Here is a 20,594-nt window from a genome sequence, read left to right as displayed (position 1 = left end):
CTAAGAAGTGTCACTTGACCACCAATAAAATGTCTGATTACCAATGGGAACCAGATCCCTTCCATGAAAAGTCTAGTAAAAAACCTTGCAGCCACTGTCACTTTGTTATAGTTCAGAACTAATTAATCATGGAGGCTATTGCAAGGATTCACCCAGGTACAATTTTCAGACATTGATTTATTACTTGTAAAAGAGTCAAACTAACAGCTAAGGAAACTGAAGTGCTCTGTTTATCCAATCCTGCAAGGAAAGCTTTTCCCATGCTGTCTCAGCCATGCCTTAACCCTGTTCTTAGGAGGATTAATGGTTAATATATCATTTCAATTCAAACCTTAGTTTATTTGCTGAGTGACAATGTCAATGTTTGTATACATGATGTGGACATATATCGACAAGAAAATGGACTGAAACCATTCTAATTCATAGGACACTGAATGCCATCCTATCCTTCAAAATAATTTGGCTGTGGAAAATATCTCCTGTCTCCAGTGTTTAGATGACTCAGTTTACCAAGTATGTATAAATAATCATTCAAAGATTGTGTCCTCTCTCAAAATCATGTGATTCTATAAGTTATGGGGTGGTTCCGCTCAATTTTTCACAACTCCATTACACTACCATTTGTTTTCTTATAGCCTATAACTAGTTTTCTGTAGTTAGAAGAGTATCTTTCTGGTTTTAATTGTCAAAAACATTTGTCCTATTTTTTTTCTAACTAGTTCTTTTGCCATTGTTAGTCTCTTTTCAAATTAGACCAACAAAAAATTCATTATGAAGAGAAAACAGCTTCCTCCCTTCATATTGTCCTATGATGAGACATCAGTTTGTTCAGTTACCAACATGTACTTTATTGCTCTCACTTAGGTTAAGGAATAAATTAATAAACACTTAGAAATTAGATTAATTCACCCTTCAAACAACTATTACTCATTAGCGAAGGCTCAGATTCTGTAAGTAAATGGGGCTTCATGCAGGCTCAAGAGTCGCTGCAAGATCAGAGTTAAGCATTTAACAAGACAGTAGGAGACAATCCTGACAAAAGTCTTCTGAAGTCTACTGATGAAATTACGATGTCTCTTGTTCCTTCACTATCATAGATTCTGTATTAAAAACAAAAAAAAATTTGCACAACAAAACAAAATGAGTCAAAATCCTTTTCAATAAGTTTTTCATTTTTTCCACATAAAGGCAATACATACACAAATTGGTGGAAAAGGCAAAGCAAGGCAAGAAAAAAAAAGATGTGGTCAGCCTGAGGGAACATCACTGCACATTCCATAACTGCTAAAAGGAATGCATTGTTGGAGCAGTGAAGCTAACTTCACTTAAGCCTCAGAACTGTACTAACAGTAGAGCTGGGTGAAGTTTTTAGATCAAAATTTTTTTGGCATAAAATACTGATTCAGTGATACAAAACCACTAAATTGAGTTCATATGGTTTTGGTTGGAAAAAAAATAAATTTTTTCCAAATATTATGTGTTCCAAGTTTTCAATTTGAAACAGCTTTAATTTAAATTCCTTCATTTTTTTAAGTTTAAAAATATTCAAAAACAAAACAAAAATGTTTTGCTTGGGATTAAACTAAGGCTTTGTCTAGACTGGCCAGTTTTTCTGGAAAATCAGCCACTTTTCCAGAAAAACTTGCCAGCTGTCTACACTGGCCGCTTAAATTTCCACAAAAGCACTGACTTCCTACTGTAAGAAATCAGTGCTTCTTGCGGAAATACTATTCTGCTCCCGTTCAGGCAAAAGTCCCTTTTGCGCAAAGCTTTTGCACAAAAGGGCCAGTGTAGACAGCTCAGATTTGTTTTCCGCAAAAAAGCCCCAATTGCAAAAATGGCAATCGGGGCTTTTTTGTGGAAAAGCGCGTCTAGATTGGCACGGATGCTTTTCCGCAAAAAGTGCTTTTGCGGAAAAGTGTCCGTGCCAATCTAGACGCTCTGTTCCGAAAATGCTTTTAATAGAAAACTTTTCTGTTAAAAGCATTTCTGGAAAATCATGCCAATCTAGACGTAACCAATATGTTTAATTTGTCCTGAAACTTTTTTCAGACTTACTCATGCACCAAAATTTTTGAACATTTTTGTTTTCAGATTAGGGATGTAAGCAACTAGTTGAGTAGTCAACTATTCGATAAGCCTAGGCTTATCAGGTAGGCGACTGTCTACTCTACTACTTGCTTCTCCTCCCACCCCCCCACACTGCCTCTGTATCAGAGGCAACAAGGGGTAGGGGCAGGAGCCGGTGCGGGGGAGAGTGGATTAAAAGCTGGTTCCCCCCAGCAGTATCTCCGTGGTGTGGGGAGGCAGAGCTGCAGTGATCCAGGAGCTGGCATAAGCGTGAACTGCTCAGTACTGGCTTGCACGGGCACCAGGAGCTGGCTCTGCACTACTACATCCTGGCAGCTCTTACTACGTTTAAAATATAGAGCCACAATGATGGTAGTGAGTGCCCCCCCTTATTGACTAATCGAGTAGTAGAAATTTCACCAACTACTTGATTAGTCAGTTAACCGTTACTTAACATCCCTATTTCAGATCAACTCCAAATATATATATATTTTAATTTTCAGAATGGCCAGTGAGCAATCCCCCCAGCTCCCTCAAAAAATCATCTGTTACTCACTCCACTCTGGTTATCAAACTATACAAAGACCTAACCCTTGAGTTCTTCTAAATCTGCTGTTACAGGAAATAAGGATATCACATGGGACAGACAAGATATCCCCATTCACCTACCTTTTATGGGACCAAGACCACAATTTACAAACAGTTGTCACAGTGTGTAAACATTCTGGAAACACAATATACATCTAACACCAACGGACAGGTGTGTGGCTCTTTGTTTCCGTACAGGAGCACTGAGAAGTCCAGTGCGATGTACAATAACCACCACTATGGTGGTGGCCGTATCACAGTCATCCCTGCTGTCAAAGTTAGGAGCCATTTTCCTGCATAGTCTTCTGTTTACAAGTAGCTGCTGGACAGCTCTTTGATCTGACATCCTGGGCAACAGTCCTGGAGCACTAGCTCTTCCCATGCACTATATAACAGTGATTAAGATGGATATTAGTTGCAAGAGTGGTAGCAGACTATCAGCATGAAGAGAACATATGCACTGCACTTGCATAATTTAGGGATACCAATGTGTAGATGACTGCAGGCACTGCAGTGCGGGGGAAGGGAGGGGCAGGAGAGGATACCACGGACCAGTCATTTCCATGGTGGGCCAAAGCTCCCTGTGGACAAAGTCTGTTACCCCCCTGCACTGCGGTTATTTTTAAACCAGCTCCCCTCATGGACCAGATCCCCACCTGCCACCCTGTGAGTGGTGTAGGACCGGACTGGCTGCCAGCTCTGGCTCTGGGAGCTATGAAATAGATGTGTAACCGCTAAACTTTGATGCAATTACACAACTATTCAATTACATGCTAAGATCCCTAGCATAAATCCCCATTACTTGCAGAAGGATTTGGGTATTCCCACCATCATGGGCCCGCTCCATGCTTTATGATAATTGGTTTATGAGTATGAATGTGCATAACTCAAAGATGCTTTATGCAAAACAGACCAAGTAGCCTATAAATTTTATAGTTTACATCTGCTGAATTTGTACATCCTATTTTTGTGTATGAATCAGTCTTGAATGTGAAGTTAGAAATATGAAATGTGAATCTGTTTATAGTTCTAAATGTGCTAATTAGGGCCGTTAGTGATACTTCAGGTACCTAACGACTCAGCATTCAAACCAAAGAGCTGTGGGTGGTCATGTTTGCCCTGTAAACACAAACTGTGGTTAGTCCTAAGAAGTCATAGGACCATGCTAGCTGGTCCTGGAATCCATTTTGAATCTGGCATTTTTCCATGGGAATGGGAGGTGCCAAACAAAAGATTTGCGTTATGAGGGGGAAAAATTTTTTTTTTAAGCAATCAGTCTTTGTGTTCAGCTAGATTTTGAAACTGCATAGCCCACCCAATGGGGATACAAAGAATTTTGAAGAAGCTGTAGACCCAGAAAGAGTAAAGATCACCTCTGACTTGCTCTTTGAGATAAGAACAGCTGTTTAGGGTAAGAATGTGCACATAGGTTTCTTAGTAGATAGAACTAAGTGTTTTTGTTCATTTTAATTTAGTGACTTATTTTGATCTGCTTTCACTTGCAACCTCTTAAACCCTACTTTTTTTACTCAATAAAACACTTTTGTTTATTATCAAGTCCAGTATAATTGTTACTTGAGGGAAGGGGGGAAAAAGGAGAGAAACAATTGTGCATACCTCTCTTTCATTAATAAAGTGAACGGACCTTATAAGCAGCATTCCCTCTAAGCTGTGAGCCCGTGCAGAAGAAATTTTGGGCCCACCCACCACTTTTGCTGAGCCGTGCAGCTGCACTCACCACCACTCACTTTCCTGCTGAAATGGAAAGTAAGTGTTGGCGGCGGCGGCTGCCTGGTGGGTTCTGGCCAGCCATGTGGCAGCATGCAGCTACTTCCTTTGCGCTGGCTGGATCCAGGGCGTGCACGGTGAAGCTGTACTTGCTGTCCTGGGGCAGCCTCACCAGCCCCAGTTCCAGCTCTGGCGGGTGGAATGTGGAAGCTGGCAACTGCCCCATTTGCTCCAGCTGGGGCATTGTCAACTGGCCTCAGCAGGTGGGTCATCACTTGCACTTCAACAAGGACATCACTCGCATTCAAAGTCACTGTGGTTTGAGTTGCCCTGTTTTCTTTGCCTTAATTAACCATTTTTAATTCATGAACTGGTTCTATTAAAATGGCTGAATTTCTTCAATTATGTCAAACTCAAACTCAGTATGCTCACTCATTTTAATTAGATTGCCTGCCTTTACCATTTTAAAAATTCATATTTAATCTAAACACTTTCAATGCAACATTTTCAAAATAGCCAGAAGTTACAAAGATCTAAAACAAATATTATATTTTCTGAATATACTTTTACCTCATAATCTACTGACTCATCACAACATGATGCATAGAGCAAGGCAATTATAATTGATATCAGGGCTATCAATTATCAGGGGGCGTATGGAGGCAGACAGATACTTAAGGGCAGTAAAACACGCATGTCAAGCAATGAACTGATCGGGAGAACAATAGTTGGAGTATCTCCCTTTATTCATAATTATAGCTTCTTTGATGCTGAAAGTGAAGTGTTTCCAGTTGTAGGATTTGAGTCACATTATCAGGAAACTCAATATAATTGACACTTCAGACAGAACACATTTGTAATTCCCATTGTTTGGCAGACATCTAGTTTCCTTCATAGGAAATGAAAATTTTGCAGTATTAACTTTATTTATTTGATTTCATATTATTTAAAGTTGTTAATCATCCCTAGTTTTTCTTCAGATCATATAATTCTTTCTTCCATAACATTTACAAATATATAAAAGATATGTGTTAGTAGTTGACAGGTACCATAGTTGCACACATCTGAAGAAGCACACAGGACCCCAATATTGATGCAAAAGACAAAACTCACTCCACTCACAGATCGAAAATCTTAGAGGGTAGACTGCTTATAAACTTTCTCTTGTAAAACTTTTAGAGACTAAGATGGGTGCTGAGTCATTAGAGCTGATTCCTCTCAGGCTGTGTCTAGACTACAGGCTTCTTTCGGAAGAAGCTTTTCCACAAGAAAACTTCCGAAAAAACTTCTTCCAAAAGCGAGCGTCCACACTGCCAAAGCACATTGAAAAAGCGATCTGCTTTTTCGAAAGATAGTATCTACACTGAATAGACACTCTCTCGCATATAAGCTCTGATTACTAGAAACGGAGTGGCCATCAGGGCACCTGTGCTTTTTCTTCTTTCCTCTTCTTGAAAAAGAACTCCCTCTTCCCCGTCCACACATGCCTTTTTCCGAAAGAGCTCATTCAGAAAAAGGCTTCTTCCTCATAGAAAGAGATTTACCAATGTCAGAAAAACCCCTCTGTTCTTTCAATTTTCTTTCAAAAGAACGCAAATTGCAGTGTGGATGTAATTGACATTTTTTCAGTAAAACAGCCTTTTTCTGAAAAAAAACCCTCTGAAGTAGTGTAGACAGTAGAACCAGTGTAGAACCAGTAGAGTGGAACTGGTTCAGTGTCTGTGTTGCTCTGCAGGGGAGCAATAAACCCAATTCTGTGCCTTGTCGGAAGAAGGGGAGGATGGAGACCAAAGGAAAGGGTGGTGGGAATCCCCAAAGAGCAAACAAATGGGCATCAGTAGCATAATCAGCACATCAGGGGATAACCCCAGGAGGGTATCTGTGATTCAATCCATCACTGCACATCTTCCCTTCTGGAGTGGTGGAAAACATAAGGAACTGCATACTTTAATGGCCTATGTTAGGTACCTATTATTACTCACTGAGGAGAAAGAATTATACCAGCTGCACTGCACAGACAGAGCTCTGTAGAGAAAAACAATCCCTATTTCTTACTACAGTTACCTACCCAGTGCCACAGGATACTTAACACCCCTCAGTTCTCTTCTTGAATGTGTATTAAGGAGGAGGTGCTGAGCACCCTTTCAGGTTTGGGTCTCACTGCATATATTATTTTTCAGGTCTTTAAGTAAATCTATCCAGATATTTCCATTGTTGGCACCCTAATGTCGCCCTCTGGTTTAGCCACCCTTCTTGGGTGGTTCTGGCAATAAAGCTTCTGTGGCTGCCCTGATGATCCAGTTGAAGTTCTCTTTGGTTGGTTCTATCTGGGTGACTGAAACTGCTCTAGTGTATCACCATCCTTACCCTATATACTTGCAGTTACTGGGATTGTCAGCAGCTCCACAAGTTGCTCCTCACTATCTACCATGTGACATGCACATGCATGCTTATACACACATGCATGTTATATGTTCATGAAGGCAACGTGCCCTGCATTTAAAGCACAGGGTAGTGACATTTGTAATGGTCCTTGGTTCCCATGGGAATTCCTAACCGTCTCTGGTCAGCTCCAAGAATGCTTCACCTCTTGGAAAGGTGCACTTTACACTGTAGTGAAGTTGTGCAATGAAGCCACCTTATTGTTGCTGCTTAGCTTTTCAAAACCCACTCATGTGAAAGAAAGGCAGTGGTTAGAACAGGAAATAGATTAACTTTCCACCTTATTCTAATACAAAAATATCTGAACTCTATTCACTCAAATATCACCTCAAAACCTTCATTTTAGGGATGAGGCCTCCTATGGAAAATGTTAGCCCCAAAACAATTGTTATAGAAAGTATCAAGTATCTAACACAAAAGGGGTTTAAAAAATTATGTTGGAAAATTTGAAAGGAAAAAAATAGTAAAAGAAAAATAGCACAAAATTTTCTCGTGGGTTTTGGATTTGTATGTAGATTTTAAATACAATTAATCCTTATTTTAATCACAATTTAAATTTAGATGCAGATCAGGCTTTCCATTAATATTATATTATAGCATTTACAAATACTTAAATTCATCTTTCAATAAGATAAGCATACCTGCTGAGAAATTTAGAGTGCATTTAGCCACAAAAGTAATTTTATAGTTTAAATACTGAAAAATACATTTGAAAGGACCTTCACAAAATTGTGTGCCACTTATTTCCCCAGTTACACATCAGACACCAGGACTTTTAATAAACAACAAGCTGATGAAAAACATAGACTCAGAAAATGATGAACTCCAGTCTTTGTCCTGTCTAATGCTAAACTCTACAGACCCAATACTAAGTACCTCTGTCAGTTATTTTTTCTCTTTCACTGGTTGGTTAATAATTATGAAATACTCAGACTTAGTAAATAACAAAATTCCTGTGCCAAATATTTGTACAAGGTAATGGAGCAGCTGCGATTTTGTTAATACTATACTTTGGACACAATGGATTCTTCTATAATCATAGCAATACCTGCTGCTACAAGACAGACTCTAGTTCAATTATCAAGAGGCTGACTCTTTCACTAACCCATGTTGGAGCAAGGAGAGTTGCAAAAAGGCAGGTGTTGCTATAGATTTCTGTAACAGTATTCCACAGAGAACAAGATTTCCTTCCACAGAAACCACATATGTCATTACAGTAGACCTCCTGCATTATAATAAACAGCCAAATTCAATCCTTTATAACATCCAGGCGCCCCAACTGACTTAAATGGAATTGTATGGATGTAAAAGAATCTGTTCCAAAGTAAGCAACATAAAATACTGATTCATACTCCGGTTTGTGTTTGTCAGGTCAAATCTACAGTTTCTCTTAAGTTGCTAGGTATTCAGATACTACAGTGATAAATATGGCATAAAAATTGATATGGAACAGAACTCTATTAAGAAACACAAAGCCTTTGAGTTTATCTGCTATTGTGGCACATTTGGCTGTATATACACTACAGGCAGGCAGTCCCCGGGTTACATGGATCCGACTTACATCGGATCTCTACTTACAAACGGGGTGAGGCAATCCCGCACTAACTGCTTCTCCCCAGCAGACCAGGGAGACGCGAAGCTAGCGCCCTCCCCCCCCCCCGCCAGCAGACCAGGGAGATGCAGAGCGGCTTTTCTCAGCAGACACCTCAGCTTGAGAATAAAGGACTGAGGGAAGTGAGGTGTGGGAGAATAAAACTGAGCTCTGGAGAAATGTTTGGCTAGAGTTTCCCCTACAATATGTACCAGTTCCGACTTACATACAAATTCAACTTAAGAACAAACCTACAGTCCATATCTTGTACGTAACCCGGGGACTGCCTGTACTTAGTTTAACCATTGTTAAACACATTTGTGGTTGAGCCCAGTTCTTACACAGATTGTTCTGGCTGAGCAAAACTGATTGTGTCCTGGTTCTGTCATAACCAAGTTAAAACAGATGCTGTTAAACAACTGTTTTGTCTGCAGAGAAAATGACTTACTATGTTTATCCTCCAAACAATATTTATTTTCTCACCATTTCTGTGACAAATGCTATCAAACAGATTGACTTTAATACCTATGAAAATTAGGATTGCTAGATGGTTTAACCAAAAATATCGAACATCCCTCCACCCCCCTCCCCCAAAAAATTGGGGAAAACATTCTGCTGGAGGGGGAAAAAAAGGGGGGAGACCAAAGTTGTTAAGCAAAATAACAAAAAACAAAAAACAAAAAAAAAGCCTGAGAGTTGTTAAGCAAAAAAGACTGAGAATTGTTAAGCAGCTGTTTGCCATCTTGTCTCCTTGCTCCAGGCTGGACAGCTCCCCTGCAGAAACAGGTAAGCACCAGGGATTTTCGCTTCCTGGGGGAGAGATCAGAAAATACCGGACACTTTTTTTTTTTTTTTTTTTTTTTTTTTTTTTTTTTTTTTTTACTGGACAAGAGGCAAAAATACCAAACTGTCGGGGTCAATACCAGACACCTCGCAACCCTAATCAAAATGTTTCCAACAGCTTTCCCGTTTACTAATTTAGTAAGACTTTTGACACAGTCCCCCCTGACATTCTCAAATAAATTTGGGAAAAGTGGTCTAGATGAAATTACTATCTGCTGGGTGCACAATTGGTAGAAAGACTCAAACAGTAATTATCAATGGTTTGCTGTCAAACTGGGAGCGCTTATCAAGAGTGATCCTGCAGGAGTTCATTCTGGGGCTAGTACTATTCAATATTTTCACTAATGACTTGGTTAATGGAGTAGAGAATAAATTTATAAAATTTTCAGATGACACCAAGCTGCGAGGGACTACAAAGTACTTTGCAGGACAGGATTAGAATTCAAAACAACTTTGACAAATTGGAGAACCAGTCTGAAATCAACAAGATGAAACTACTGATAAATTCAAAGTATTTCCTTTAGAAAAGACAAATTAGAGAGAGTCCACAGCTGAACAAAAATGGGCAAGGGATTGAACCAGATCTCCAGAGCCTTAGGCCAGGTCACTAACCATGGGACCTTTCTGCAAAATAATCAAATGGAAATGTGAATCTGTTTTCAATATAATCTCACCAGTAATCTAGAATGCTGTTAAAGGGACATCATAGTACAAACAATAAGAAATGGAGAGTGTCGTTTTCTTATACTCAAGAAAAAATATAAGAGATCGTGTGCATGCTTTACATTAGTGAGAAATCCATGTATCCTGTTTCAGCTAAAACATAAACAAGTTTTTATATGAAAAATTGTGTCACAAATACTATCCAAATTGATACGACCTGAATGTTAAGTGTCACAGGCATTAATTTAATTTCCCTTTTAAGAAGTTCTCCCAGTTATAAATCTAGTTACTTATTTGCAGTATTCCTTTACTTTATCCCCCTCCCCATTTTTTAAACACAATTCAGACTCTTTCCATCAGTCAGAAGGTGAATTTCCAGGTACAAAGAACAGTTAGGTGAAAGTCAGGCATCTAAGCGCTTTTTTCCCTTTGAAAATCACCTTCTCAGTGTAGAAAATATGGAAGAGAAATAGACAATTTTCAATTTTAACTTAAACATAAATGTAATTCTTACATGGGATATAAATTAGTTTAGAGGATAAGAACATAAGAACAGCCATATTGGGTCAGGCCAAAGGTCCATCATCCTGTCTGCCGACAGTGGCCAATACCAGATGCTCCAGAGGAAGGGAACACAAGTAATACTCACGTGATCCCTCTCCTGTCACCCATTTCCAGACAAACAAAGGCTAGGGACACTATTCCTACCCATCCTGGCTAATGGCCATATAGGGACCTAACCTCCATGAATTTATCTAGCTCTTTTTTGAGCCCTGTTCAAGTCCTAGTCTTCACCACATCCTCTGGCAAGGAGTTCCACAGGTTGACTGTGTGCTGAGTGAAGAAAAATTTCCTTTTGTTTGTTTTAAACCTGCTGCCTAGTAATTTCATTTGGTGACCCCTAGTACTTATATTGTGGGAATAAGTAGATAACTCTTCCTTATTCACTTTTTCCACACCAGTCATCATTTTATAGACCTCTATCATCTCTCTCCTTAGTGTCCTCTTTTCTAAGCTGAAAAGTCCAAGTCTTTTAAATCTCTCTTCACGTGGAACCCATTCCAAACTCCTAATGATTTTTGTTGCCCTTTCCTGAACCTTTTCAATGCCAATATATCTTTTTTTTTTTTAAGATGAGGCGACCACATCTGTATGCAGTATTTAAGATGTGGGCATGCCATTGTTTTATATAGAGGCAATAAGATATTCTCTGTCTTATTCTCTATACCTTTTTTAATAATTCCTAACATTCTATTTGCTTTTTTGACTGCTGCTGCACACTGAGTGGATGTTTTCAGAGAACTAGCCACAATGACTCCAAGATCTCTCTGGAGTAGTTGTAGTAAAATTTCATATTGTATGTATAGTTAGGATTATTTTTTCCAATATGCATTATTTAATTTCATTTGCCATTTTGTTGTCTAATCACTTAGTTTGGTGAGATCTTTTTTTAAGCTCCTCAGTCTGCTTTGGTCTTAACTATCTTGAGCAGTTTGGTATCATCTGCAAAACTGCTCAAAATAGTTAAAACCAAAGCAGATTGTGAAGAGCTTCAAAAAGATCTCAGCCAAGCTAAGTAATTGGGCAACAGAAGTGTAAAAAATGAAAAATTAGTGAAATCTATGTCCCTTACACATACTATAGCATCCTGATGTTCCCCCCTCGAATTTATCAACTTGAGTATTTTTTTTAAAATCATATGCCTTCCAAGAGTTTTTTTTTTTTTAAAAAAAACCTGATCCAGCAACAGCATAATGTAATTCAGACCTAAATCTCTGAATGCCAGCATCTTTCATTCTACATTATACAGGAAATGATTGCTCTCGAGGGCCACTGTAGTAAGCAATCAGTGCTCCAATACCCACGGGCATCAATAAAAGTTAGGCACACAGTATCATTCAGGACTGGGCCCTAAACTGTCAACACTGTTTCTCATTTGCTCTTACTTTTTACGTTCACTCCTTTACCAAAATTGCTAAAAAAAAAAAAAAAGGCTATACTACAAAGTCATATTACATTAAATTTGAATGACTGGACTTACTTGATTAGTTATAAACTTAAATAACAACAAATGGTCTGGTAGCACTTTATAGATTAACAAAACATGTAGATGGTATCATGAGCTAAAAGATTGTTCTTTCATTGTACCAAAGCTTACATTATAGGACTAAGTACTGCTAAACTGCATCAGCTGAGTGTTATGGGTAAACAACTGAATGTTTCATCTCCTGGGTTGCAATCAAACCTAACCGAAATTAATTTAGTAATCTCATCTCACTGCCTACTGGTAAACATGCCATTCTACAGAAACCACACAGATACTATTACAACAGGTAATTTCTGCTTTGGAGAAACCCTCAAGAGAGGTGACAAAAGCCTGGATGACTAAAGAATTCATCTCGACTTCAGGGCTTTGGTCATTATTAATAGAGAACAAAGAAATTCACATTACAGCTGCTCATAATGCACGCTGTCTTTATAACTTACATCTTCAGTCACACAATCCACTAACCTTCCTGAATATAAATACTTAAGACAATTTAAATTAAAAAAATCAATACATAACAGAGCTACAAGAGATAACAGGAATAAAGTTTCAGAGTTAAATACAGCAACTGTATGTAGTATACACAGAAAGAGAGCAGAGGTTGCCATATGCATATGTAAACATATAAACTCTTAATAGATCAAATCTACATAAACAAACCAAACCTCTGTTTTACCCAACTTAAAGTTTTCACAGTTTAGATCACTATCAAGTGACCATATGTAAGCAACAGAAGATGATAAATTATAATCTTGTGGTTACATTCGGTCATTAAGCAAGGTAAACATGTCACTTCAGTTTATGTGTGTCTCTGATACTAAGCTGAAAAGCTTTCAAATATTTAACTACCAGTAGAATTTCAAGAACAAATTATGGCAATTATAGTTTATGGCAAAAAGCTCAGAGTGGTAAGAGTTTTCTAATGATTGCTAGATTCGTTTTTCCTTTAAAAGTTTCACTTATTCAGATGTATTATTGTATATATGTTTTAAGGAATCTGTTTTTAAGATTCTTAAATGTTATTTGATTTTTTTAAAATTAAACATGTTGCCTAAGAATTTCAGGCCTTGGTTCCTTGGTTTTGGGTTTAGCTAGTTTACCAATTTGTAAGCATGACAAAGAAGGCAGGTATGTTTACACCTGGTTTCTTTCCTTATCTTTCAGTTAATCTGGTTTTACAAAAGCTTGTTCTGTTGATACATCACTTTCCTGATTAGTCTGATGAATGGAATATTGACTTATGGCTGTACATCTCTGCAGTATAACCGTACTCTGCTTATTTAACAATTAGTCAAATCATGTGGCATACTTAAGAAGATATTTATTTTTTGCTTAATCAGTCTGATCAGCAAGAGCTAGTTCTCAAGGTCTTGGGAGTAAAATATTTCAAGTCAAACTCTAGGATTGTTTTGTTTTGTTCTGATTTAATGTGATGTGACTGCTTAATACACATTAATTTATTTCCCAATTGCGTTAAAAACAATAGCTATTTCTTCTTCTCAGCTGGCATTTTAAGAAGATGGACTTTTTAAGCTATGTTGCCAGGTTTTTTATTTAATTTTGAGAAAAATAAAAAGGTTTTTATTCATAGTTGAAGCCAAATATAAAATGTATTGTTATGACAGAATTCACAGGCTTCATAGTGTACTTACCTTCATTTTTGTCTTAAATCATTGCAATTAGTGGGGGGGGGGGAGGGTTCCACAAAATAAAAGTGTTTTATTAAAAAAAACCTTAAATTCTCACAAAAGCGTAGTGTGACAATGTAATAAAAGTCTAAATGGTCTAATGTCAACAGCTATTCTGTTTATATAAAAAATGCTTTATCCCTTTACAGTATTTTAAAAATTCACTGAATTCAGTGACTAATTCTTGAGAGTCAGTCTTTTTTAGCTTTTCTAGGCCAAGCTATCTCTCCTCATGTAAATAATATAATTCAGAAAGTAATTATGCAGTCAGGAATTACAGAAATCTTTTTATCATTTTTCCTGCCAGTAAACCTGCAATATGTTTGGAAACTGTTCCCACTGACTTGAATGGTGCAGGATCAAGCCTGGAAACAAGTTTTTTTTTAAAAAAATGTATTCCTATTCTATTGCTATAGGCTAAAATTAACATAAAAATACAGAATTGTGATATAACAATATGGAGATTTTAAGAAATACACCAGATAACATGCACACTGTTGTTGCAATAGCAGAACAAAGTAATAATTAGTGCTACAGAACTTTTCATGACAAGGTCAAATAAAACTCTAAAAGCCAACCCTCCCTCTTAAACAAGTCTCTCTGATATTAAGCCCTCAAAACCCTTTGACTGTATTGCATACAATTATAGTATTTTATATTAAATGATGTAGGGTGAATCTCATGTTCTTTCATCTTCCTTGTTTTGCACCAAAAATTGAGAAAATTAGGCTGGAAGAGACCTATGCATAAAATATAGCAGTAGAAACCTTTGGGGATACTTGACATACCCTCGGGTTAGAAATTACTATATGGATGCTGCTGGGTAGCTCCTACGTGCTAAAGAATTTTACTTTTCTACTTACTTCCATTGGCATTAGAGTGATCACCACAAGTGGCATAAATCTGTCTTATTCCAGTACAGTAGTCCCAAAGTTGTAGATGGCTTAGTAACTACATAACCCCCACATTAAAGGATTAAAGCCAAATCCCCAAAACCATTGCGTCCTAGCTGGAGCTGAAAAAACTTGGCATGTTGCAGGGTCAAGTCCTCATTAGGCTTAAAATTCTGCCTATAGCCTTGCACGAGGGAAAATTTCACCATTCCAATCTGTTGCTTGCTCAAAGTTTCATAGCCTCCAAAGCAAGGAGAAAGCTGGCAATTTGAAACTGAGTTAATTGCTGAGGACAAACTGCAAAAATTCCAGATGCAAACAGAATTCAAACCTCACAACTGCAAATCACCTAGTCAGACACATAAATGCTGTTTGTACCTACAGTTGATTGTGGGTATAGAAGCACTGTAGAAGCCAGGTTAATTAACAAGTTAGTTACTAAAAGTCAGACCCATAATACAAGGTTTTTTTTTTCAGATCATTCAGACTGATCCATACTGACATTTTTCTGAATGACTCCTCCACTATTAACATCAACTAGGTTTGTGCAATTCACATTGTTTGCCTTTCAATCATAACTTTAAAAAAAACAGCAAACGGTCTGGTAGCACTTTACAGGCAGTCCCCGGGTTACGTACAAGATAGGGACTGTAGATTTGTTCTTAAGTTGAATTTGTATGTAAGTCGGAACTGGTACATATTGTAGGGAAAACTCTAGCCAAACATTTCTCCAGAGCTCAGTTTTATTCTCCCACACCTCACTTCCCTCAGTCCTTTATTCTCAAGCTGAGGTGTCTGCTGAGAAAAGCTGCTCTGCGTCTCCCTGGTCTGCTGGGAGGGGGGGCACTAGCTTCGCATCTCCCCGGTCTGCTGGGGGGAAGCAGCTAGTGCGGGGTTGCCTCACCCCGTTTGTAAGTAGGGATCCGATGTAAGTCGGATCCATGTAACCCGGGAACTGCCTGTATAGACTAACAAAACATGTACATGGTATCATGAGCTTATCATGAGCTCTGCTACCCCCTGAAGCTCCTAATCATAACTTAGTTCACCCTAGTAATAGTTAATCTGATCCTGCTAAAACAAAAGGAAAAACTATGTAGCACTTTAAAGACTAACAAGATGGTTTAATAGGTGATGAGCTTTCGTGGGCCAGATCCACTTCCTCAGATTTAGTTTTAGTTCATCCTAGTATGATGAATTCTTTCCTACGGTGTGTTTTACAATTATAATATAATACCAATGTCAAAACTAGACCATGATAAAAAAAATAATCACACGATAGAATGTTCATCTAGAGGAAGGGATTGTGAATATTTTTCTTCCTTGCTTAAATAAAACAGAAGTTAACTGTTTTTGCAGGTGAAAACATACCCATACAAGAAGCAAGAGGTTTCTTTTCACTGTTCCACAATACCCCAACATCCCAACAATGATAAGGAAACAGCAGACAGCAATCATGACTGGATGCACCACGGGAAAATAAGTCAAAATGACAGCCTCCTCCACCCTGAAAATCAAAACCAGAATTGAAATAATAAAGTACTACCCTAAAAATCAAAGCACCTCATTGTAAAATAATATTACAGTCTAAAGAGCCAATAGTGTTTACTGTATGTTATATTATTTAAAACTCAAGAGACAACTGGCTGAGAAAGAAGAGGAACTACAAGGAGTCCTAAATAAGGTGGCAGAAGGAGCAGTCCAGAAAAAACACAAGCCAGCAGGAAATCACAAGCTGGAATCTCAGGTCACTGGAGTCAGAGCAAGTAGCCAAAAATAAAACAAACCCAGAAGCAGGTCCTGAGGGAGGAGCTGGAGACACTGAAAATGGAGCTACAAGACATTTCATGTTAACAGACTTGCTTCTTTATTTATTAGTTTATTGTTAGACATAAGTCTACATGGATAATGGCCTGAGAAACTGTGAAGGAAAAGTGGAGAGAGGCTGACAGAGAATTTGGCCAGAAAGGGGCTCCACAGGCAAATACGTGAGTTGACACCATGTCTGATTCCAACGATTGAAAGAAAAAAAGTCAGATACACATTTTAGCACACAGAATAACTGAGAGTTTCCTTTCCCATAGAAAATTTAATTAGGATGTCCTGCTATATTTGATAAACTGTGTAGCCCCATCATTCAACTAGGGGGATTATTAGGGTTAAGGAAAAGCTTACCTTGTTTCTGCAGTTAAAGTAAGGACATTGTTTAGGTAGTCCCTCATCCAAGCAGAAACACCCAACACACTGATGGACATCAGCTAAAAGAAAACAAAAACAATGTTATTTATCAAGCATTTAAAAAATAATGAAGGATCAACTCTCAAAAATATCCATTTTGTCATTTATTCAAACAACATTTTCCCATGTTGTGAGCTGGTTACCTAAGTTAATTAGAGAGGCAGTTATACTGATTATCTTCCTTCCAGTTTGTGCAGCTGTTACCTAGGAAGGCCTGCTCCTTGCTCTTCTACACAAAAGAGCAATTCTAATATTGGCTGCCTCCCCTCAAACATCCCCATAGAGGGAATTTACTACTGTTTTTAGCATCAATAACTCTTTCACAGAAACGCATAAAGCCAGCAACCTGTGAAGCATAATCCCAGACTTCACTAAAGGGAACATTAGGGATTTAAAGGGTTAACCAGTCACTGGGTAAGCATCAACCTTATTGGCATGCTTACCCAGTAACCAGTTAACAAGCAGCTTGGTCCAGCTGGAGCAACACCCCTGCTTGTAGTGTGGTGGGTCACCCATGCCTGTGGCGTGACACAGCAGGCTCAACCACAGGCAGGGGCTGCTCTAGAGTTAACTTGTAAAACATAACATTTAACTAGTTAACTTTTCATCAGGAATTGACACCCCAAGGGAACATAAGTACTAATCAAATCAACTTATTATGATTAGTAAAGAAGGATTGTGTCTTGCGGTTAAACTCAGAAGATGTGGGTTATATTTCTCACTTGGATACAAACTCATTGTGTTGCCTTGGGCAAGTCATTTAATCTCCACACCCGATTCCTCATCTGTCAAATGGGGCTAATAATCCTTTGTTTAGATTGTGAACTTTAGACCTTTTTGCCACTTACTCTATTTTGCTATTGATAACCACAGCAGATCTCAGATGCAGCCATTATCCACTACTCTAAAGCAAATAATTAATTTTGCATTATAGCAAAATAGCTCACCAATCATCATTGATCCCCTGCAAGCACAGTAACTGGGGTGCCACACATTGAGAGGGGGACTGTCAAGGCTAGAGTGATGGAACAGCCATTGACCTGCATCACAGGTTCTCAAACTTCACCGAATGATGACCCCTTTTGACACCAAAAATTACCACACAACCCAGGTGGGAAGACTGATCCCTGAGAGCACCTGACACTCCCACTACCCAAAGTGGGGGTTTAAAGTTCAAGCCTCACTGCTCAAAGTGTGGGAGCCAAAGCTGAAGCTCAAGGGCTTCAGCCCCAAGCAAGGGGGCGTGTAATCTGAGTCCCATCCCAGCAAGTCTAACCCAGCCCTGGAAACTCCATTAAAAGGGTCCACGACCCACAGTTTGAGAACTACTGCTTTACAGCATGCTGTGTTCGTAGCCAGTGAGTATGTGAGGATATCTCTGCAGTAAGCCAGCCAGTGAGCTGCCATGGCTCTCCACCCCAGCTTTCTCTGTACATAGGTTCAGAGAGTACCAGCCCAAGCAATGGGTCTTCTACTTAGCAATGCATCGATGATGCTTTCGTTAGTAATAGTGTCTTTTGAGGAGTCAGATTTTCCCATATCTAGTTCAGTCCTGGCTTCATGACTGTCCTGACAGTGAACAAAAATACTTGTGAGGAACTAGTCAACTGGTACAAAACTAATGCATTTGAATGGTTTCTCTGTGTCCTCATTACATTCTTGGGATTCTTTGCCTGCAACACACTTATAGTAGGCAATTTCTCCCTTAAAAATTTCAAGAGAAGTCCCAGTGGTTACTTCATCTCTTCTCTTCAAAATCACTGCACACAACAGAGAACACAATCCTGCTTTAAAGCAACATCAGCAGGAACTTTTGTGTTTAGTAGGCTGTGCGCATATTCCTTAAAAAGTCAGTGCAAGTTAAAATTCTATCACACGTCACTGCACGTTTTCTTTCGTTTGCTATGTGGGATCTATTTTGGTTGGGAAATTAGAAAAAGTAAAGAGCATTTTCTTCTACTGTTTAGACCTGCTGTTCAGGAAGCTATTAACAGAGTAAAAAGAAGAGAAGAATTGGGCTCATTCCTAAACCAGACCCCAGGAAATCCTGCCTGGGAAGATGAGACGAGGGACATAAGATGTTGAAAAAACAATGGATCTCTTGTTTCTAGCACTGACTACAGATATTTACAAAAGATACAAGATTACTGTACAAGCAAGTGTCCCTGGCATTTCTGACTTATGAATGAACCATTTTCCTATGGCATAATCAACAGGCAAATGAAATTAGTTTTAAAGCCCTCTTGATAAACATGTGAACTACGAAAATTGTAAACATTACTGTCTGGTTTAAAGTACAGTAGAAATTTTGAGATGGGGCTGTATTAGGCTCATTCTGTATTACTGGAAAGGCCTACACAAGTATGCAATAGAGGGGCAAAATCCATCAGATCCTGACTCCTCAATATTTTCCAGAAAATGTACAGCAAGTACTGCAGAGTAAACAGCAACAGAGAAAATATCATTTGTTAAACAATGCAGTGCTTTCTTCAGCACTAGACTAAGGAAGTATTTGGTTTTATACCATGCAGACATTTACTAAGCACTGGAAGATAAATACCAATTTTTTTCCACTTACAACTGACAACCCATCCAACAACTTTGTCACTGTTAATACTAACCAGACTCATAAGAACAACCTACATGTGAAAAGTTTAAGATCTCATTCATAATCCCATGAGCCATCCAGTTCCCCTTTGCTGCTCTCATTTAATATAGGAATATTAGATAGCATGTAATTAAATAGTCATGTAACCACATCAAATTTTAGCGGTTACATGATTATTCAATAGTCCCTGGGGAGTGGGGCCAGCAGCCAGTGCGCTCCCAGCCCCACTCCTGGGGAGGCCCCTGGCACCAAGGATGTTAACTAATGATTAATTTACTAGTCCAGTAGTTGATGGAGCCTGGGGTCAAAGTCCCCTGCTGACCCCAGGCTCCATGCTGTGCTGCCACTTTGAAGTACCCTCCCCCCCCCCTTTGCTGCCTCTATTTGTTAACAGCAGGGGGGGGGGAATTGACTAGTTGACAAATCCTTAACACAATTACCTGGCACCCCACACCGCTGACTCCTTATAACAGGCAGCAGCGTGGGATGGAAGGTAGGAGCCAGTCTGTGAGGGGAGCTGGTTTAAAAATCGGCTTCCCACACAGACCGGCTCCCACCTGCCACCCCATGCTGCTGCCTCTGATACAGAAGTAGGAGCATGGGGCAGCAGCAGCCCCTGTCCACAGGGGGTCTGAGCTCCAACAGAGGCTGCTCTGCAGCAGCAGCCCCTGTCTGCAAGGAGCTCGGACCTCTCACAGATGGGGGCTGCTGTCACGGAGCAGCCTCTGTCCATGACAAGCCCAGGCGAACCGCGAACAGAGGCTGCTTCACAGCAGCCTCCCGTGCTCCCCACAAGACAGCTTATAGAGGCAGCTGGCGGTATTGGCTCCTGCCTGCCCTCTCCTATTGCCTCTGTTGGGGGAGGGAAAGGCAGGTCGTTGGAGTGGCACACACAGTGAGCTGGCTTAAAAGCTGCCTCCCTGTGCGTATTGGCTCCCGACTATCCCACTCACCCTCTGCACTGCTGCTTCTCTAGCAGAGGCAGCAGCATGTGAATGGAGGGGCAGTTGGATCTAGTGCTCATGGGGAGCCTCCTATACAGAGGCAGCAGGGGAGGGCAGAACGCGTGTAGTTGACAGGATTAACCGATAAACCCAGTTTTATCTATATGTTGACATCCCTACTTCAATGTATATGTTTAATGACAAAACTAACATACTTTTTGCATGGCATACTAGAGAAATGCCTCTTACAT

General features: G+C 39.3%; 1 protein-coding gene across 5 annotated transcripts in view; it reads right to left on the bottom strand.

The window, feature by feature from the left end:
* TSPAN12 (tetraspanin 12) overlaps positions 1-20,594 on the bottom strand; it is a 127,970-nt gene that overhangs the window by 89,906 nt on the left and 17,470 nt on the right. For 4 of the 5 annotated variants that reach the window (XR_016349831.1, XM_075929020.2, XM_075929028.2 and 1 more), the window contains exons 3-4: positions 16,729-16,811; positions 15,925-16,060 (exon numbers count right to left, since the gene is read on the bottom strand). Coding sequence is in view for 3 of the 5 variants with exons in the window: in XM_075929020.2 (XP_075785135.1) it covers positions 15,925-16,060; positions 16,729-16,811 (219 nt within the window). In the remaining 2 variants the exon portion in view is untranslated. The remainder of the gene's footprint in view (positions 1-15,924; positions 16,061-16,728; positions 16,812-20,594) is intronic. The other variant, XM_089779153.1, reaches the window with a different exon arrangement.

This window comes from Pelodiscus sinensis, chromosome 1, assembly GCF_052426305.1.
Source record: "Pelodiscus sinensis isolate ZL-2025 chromosome 1, ASM5242630v1, whole genome shotgun sequence".
NCBI lineage: Eukaryota > Metazoa > Chordata > Testudines > Trionychidae > Pelodiscus > Pelodiscus sinensis.
Note: the sequence above shows the minus strand (reverse complement) of the source record. Positions and strands in the feature narration are given on the sequence as shown.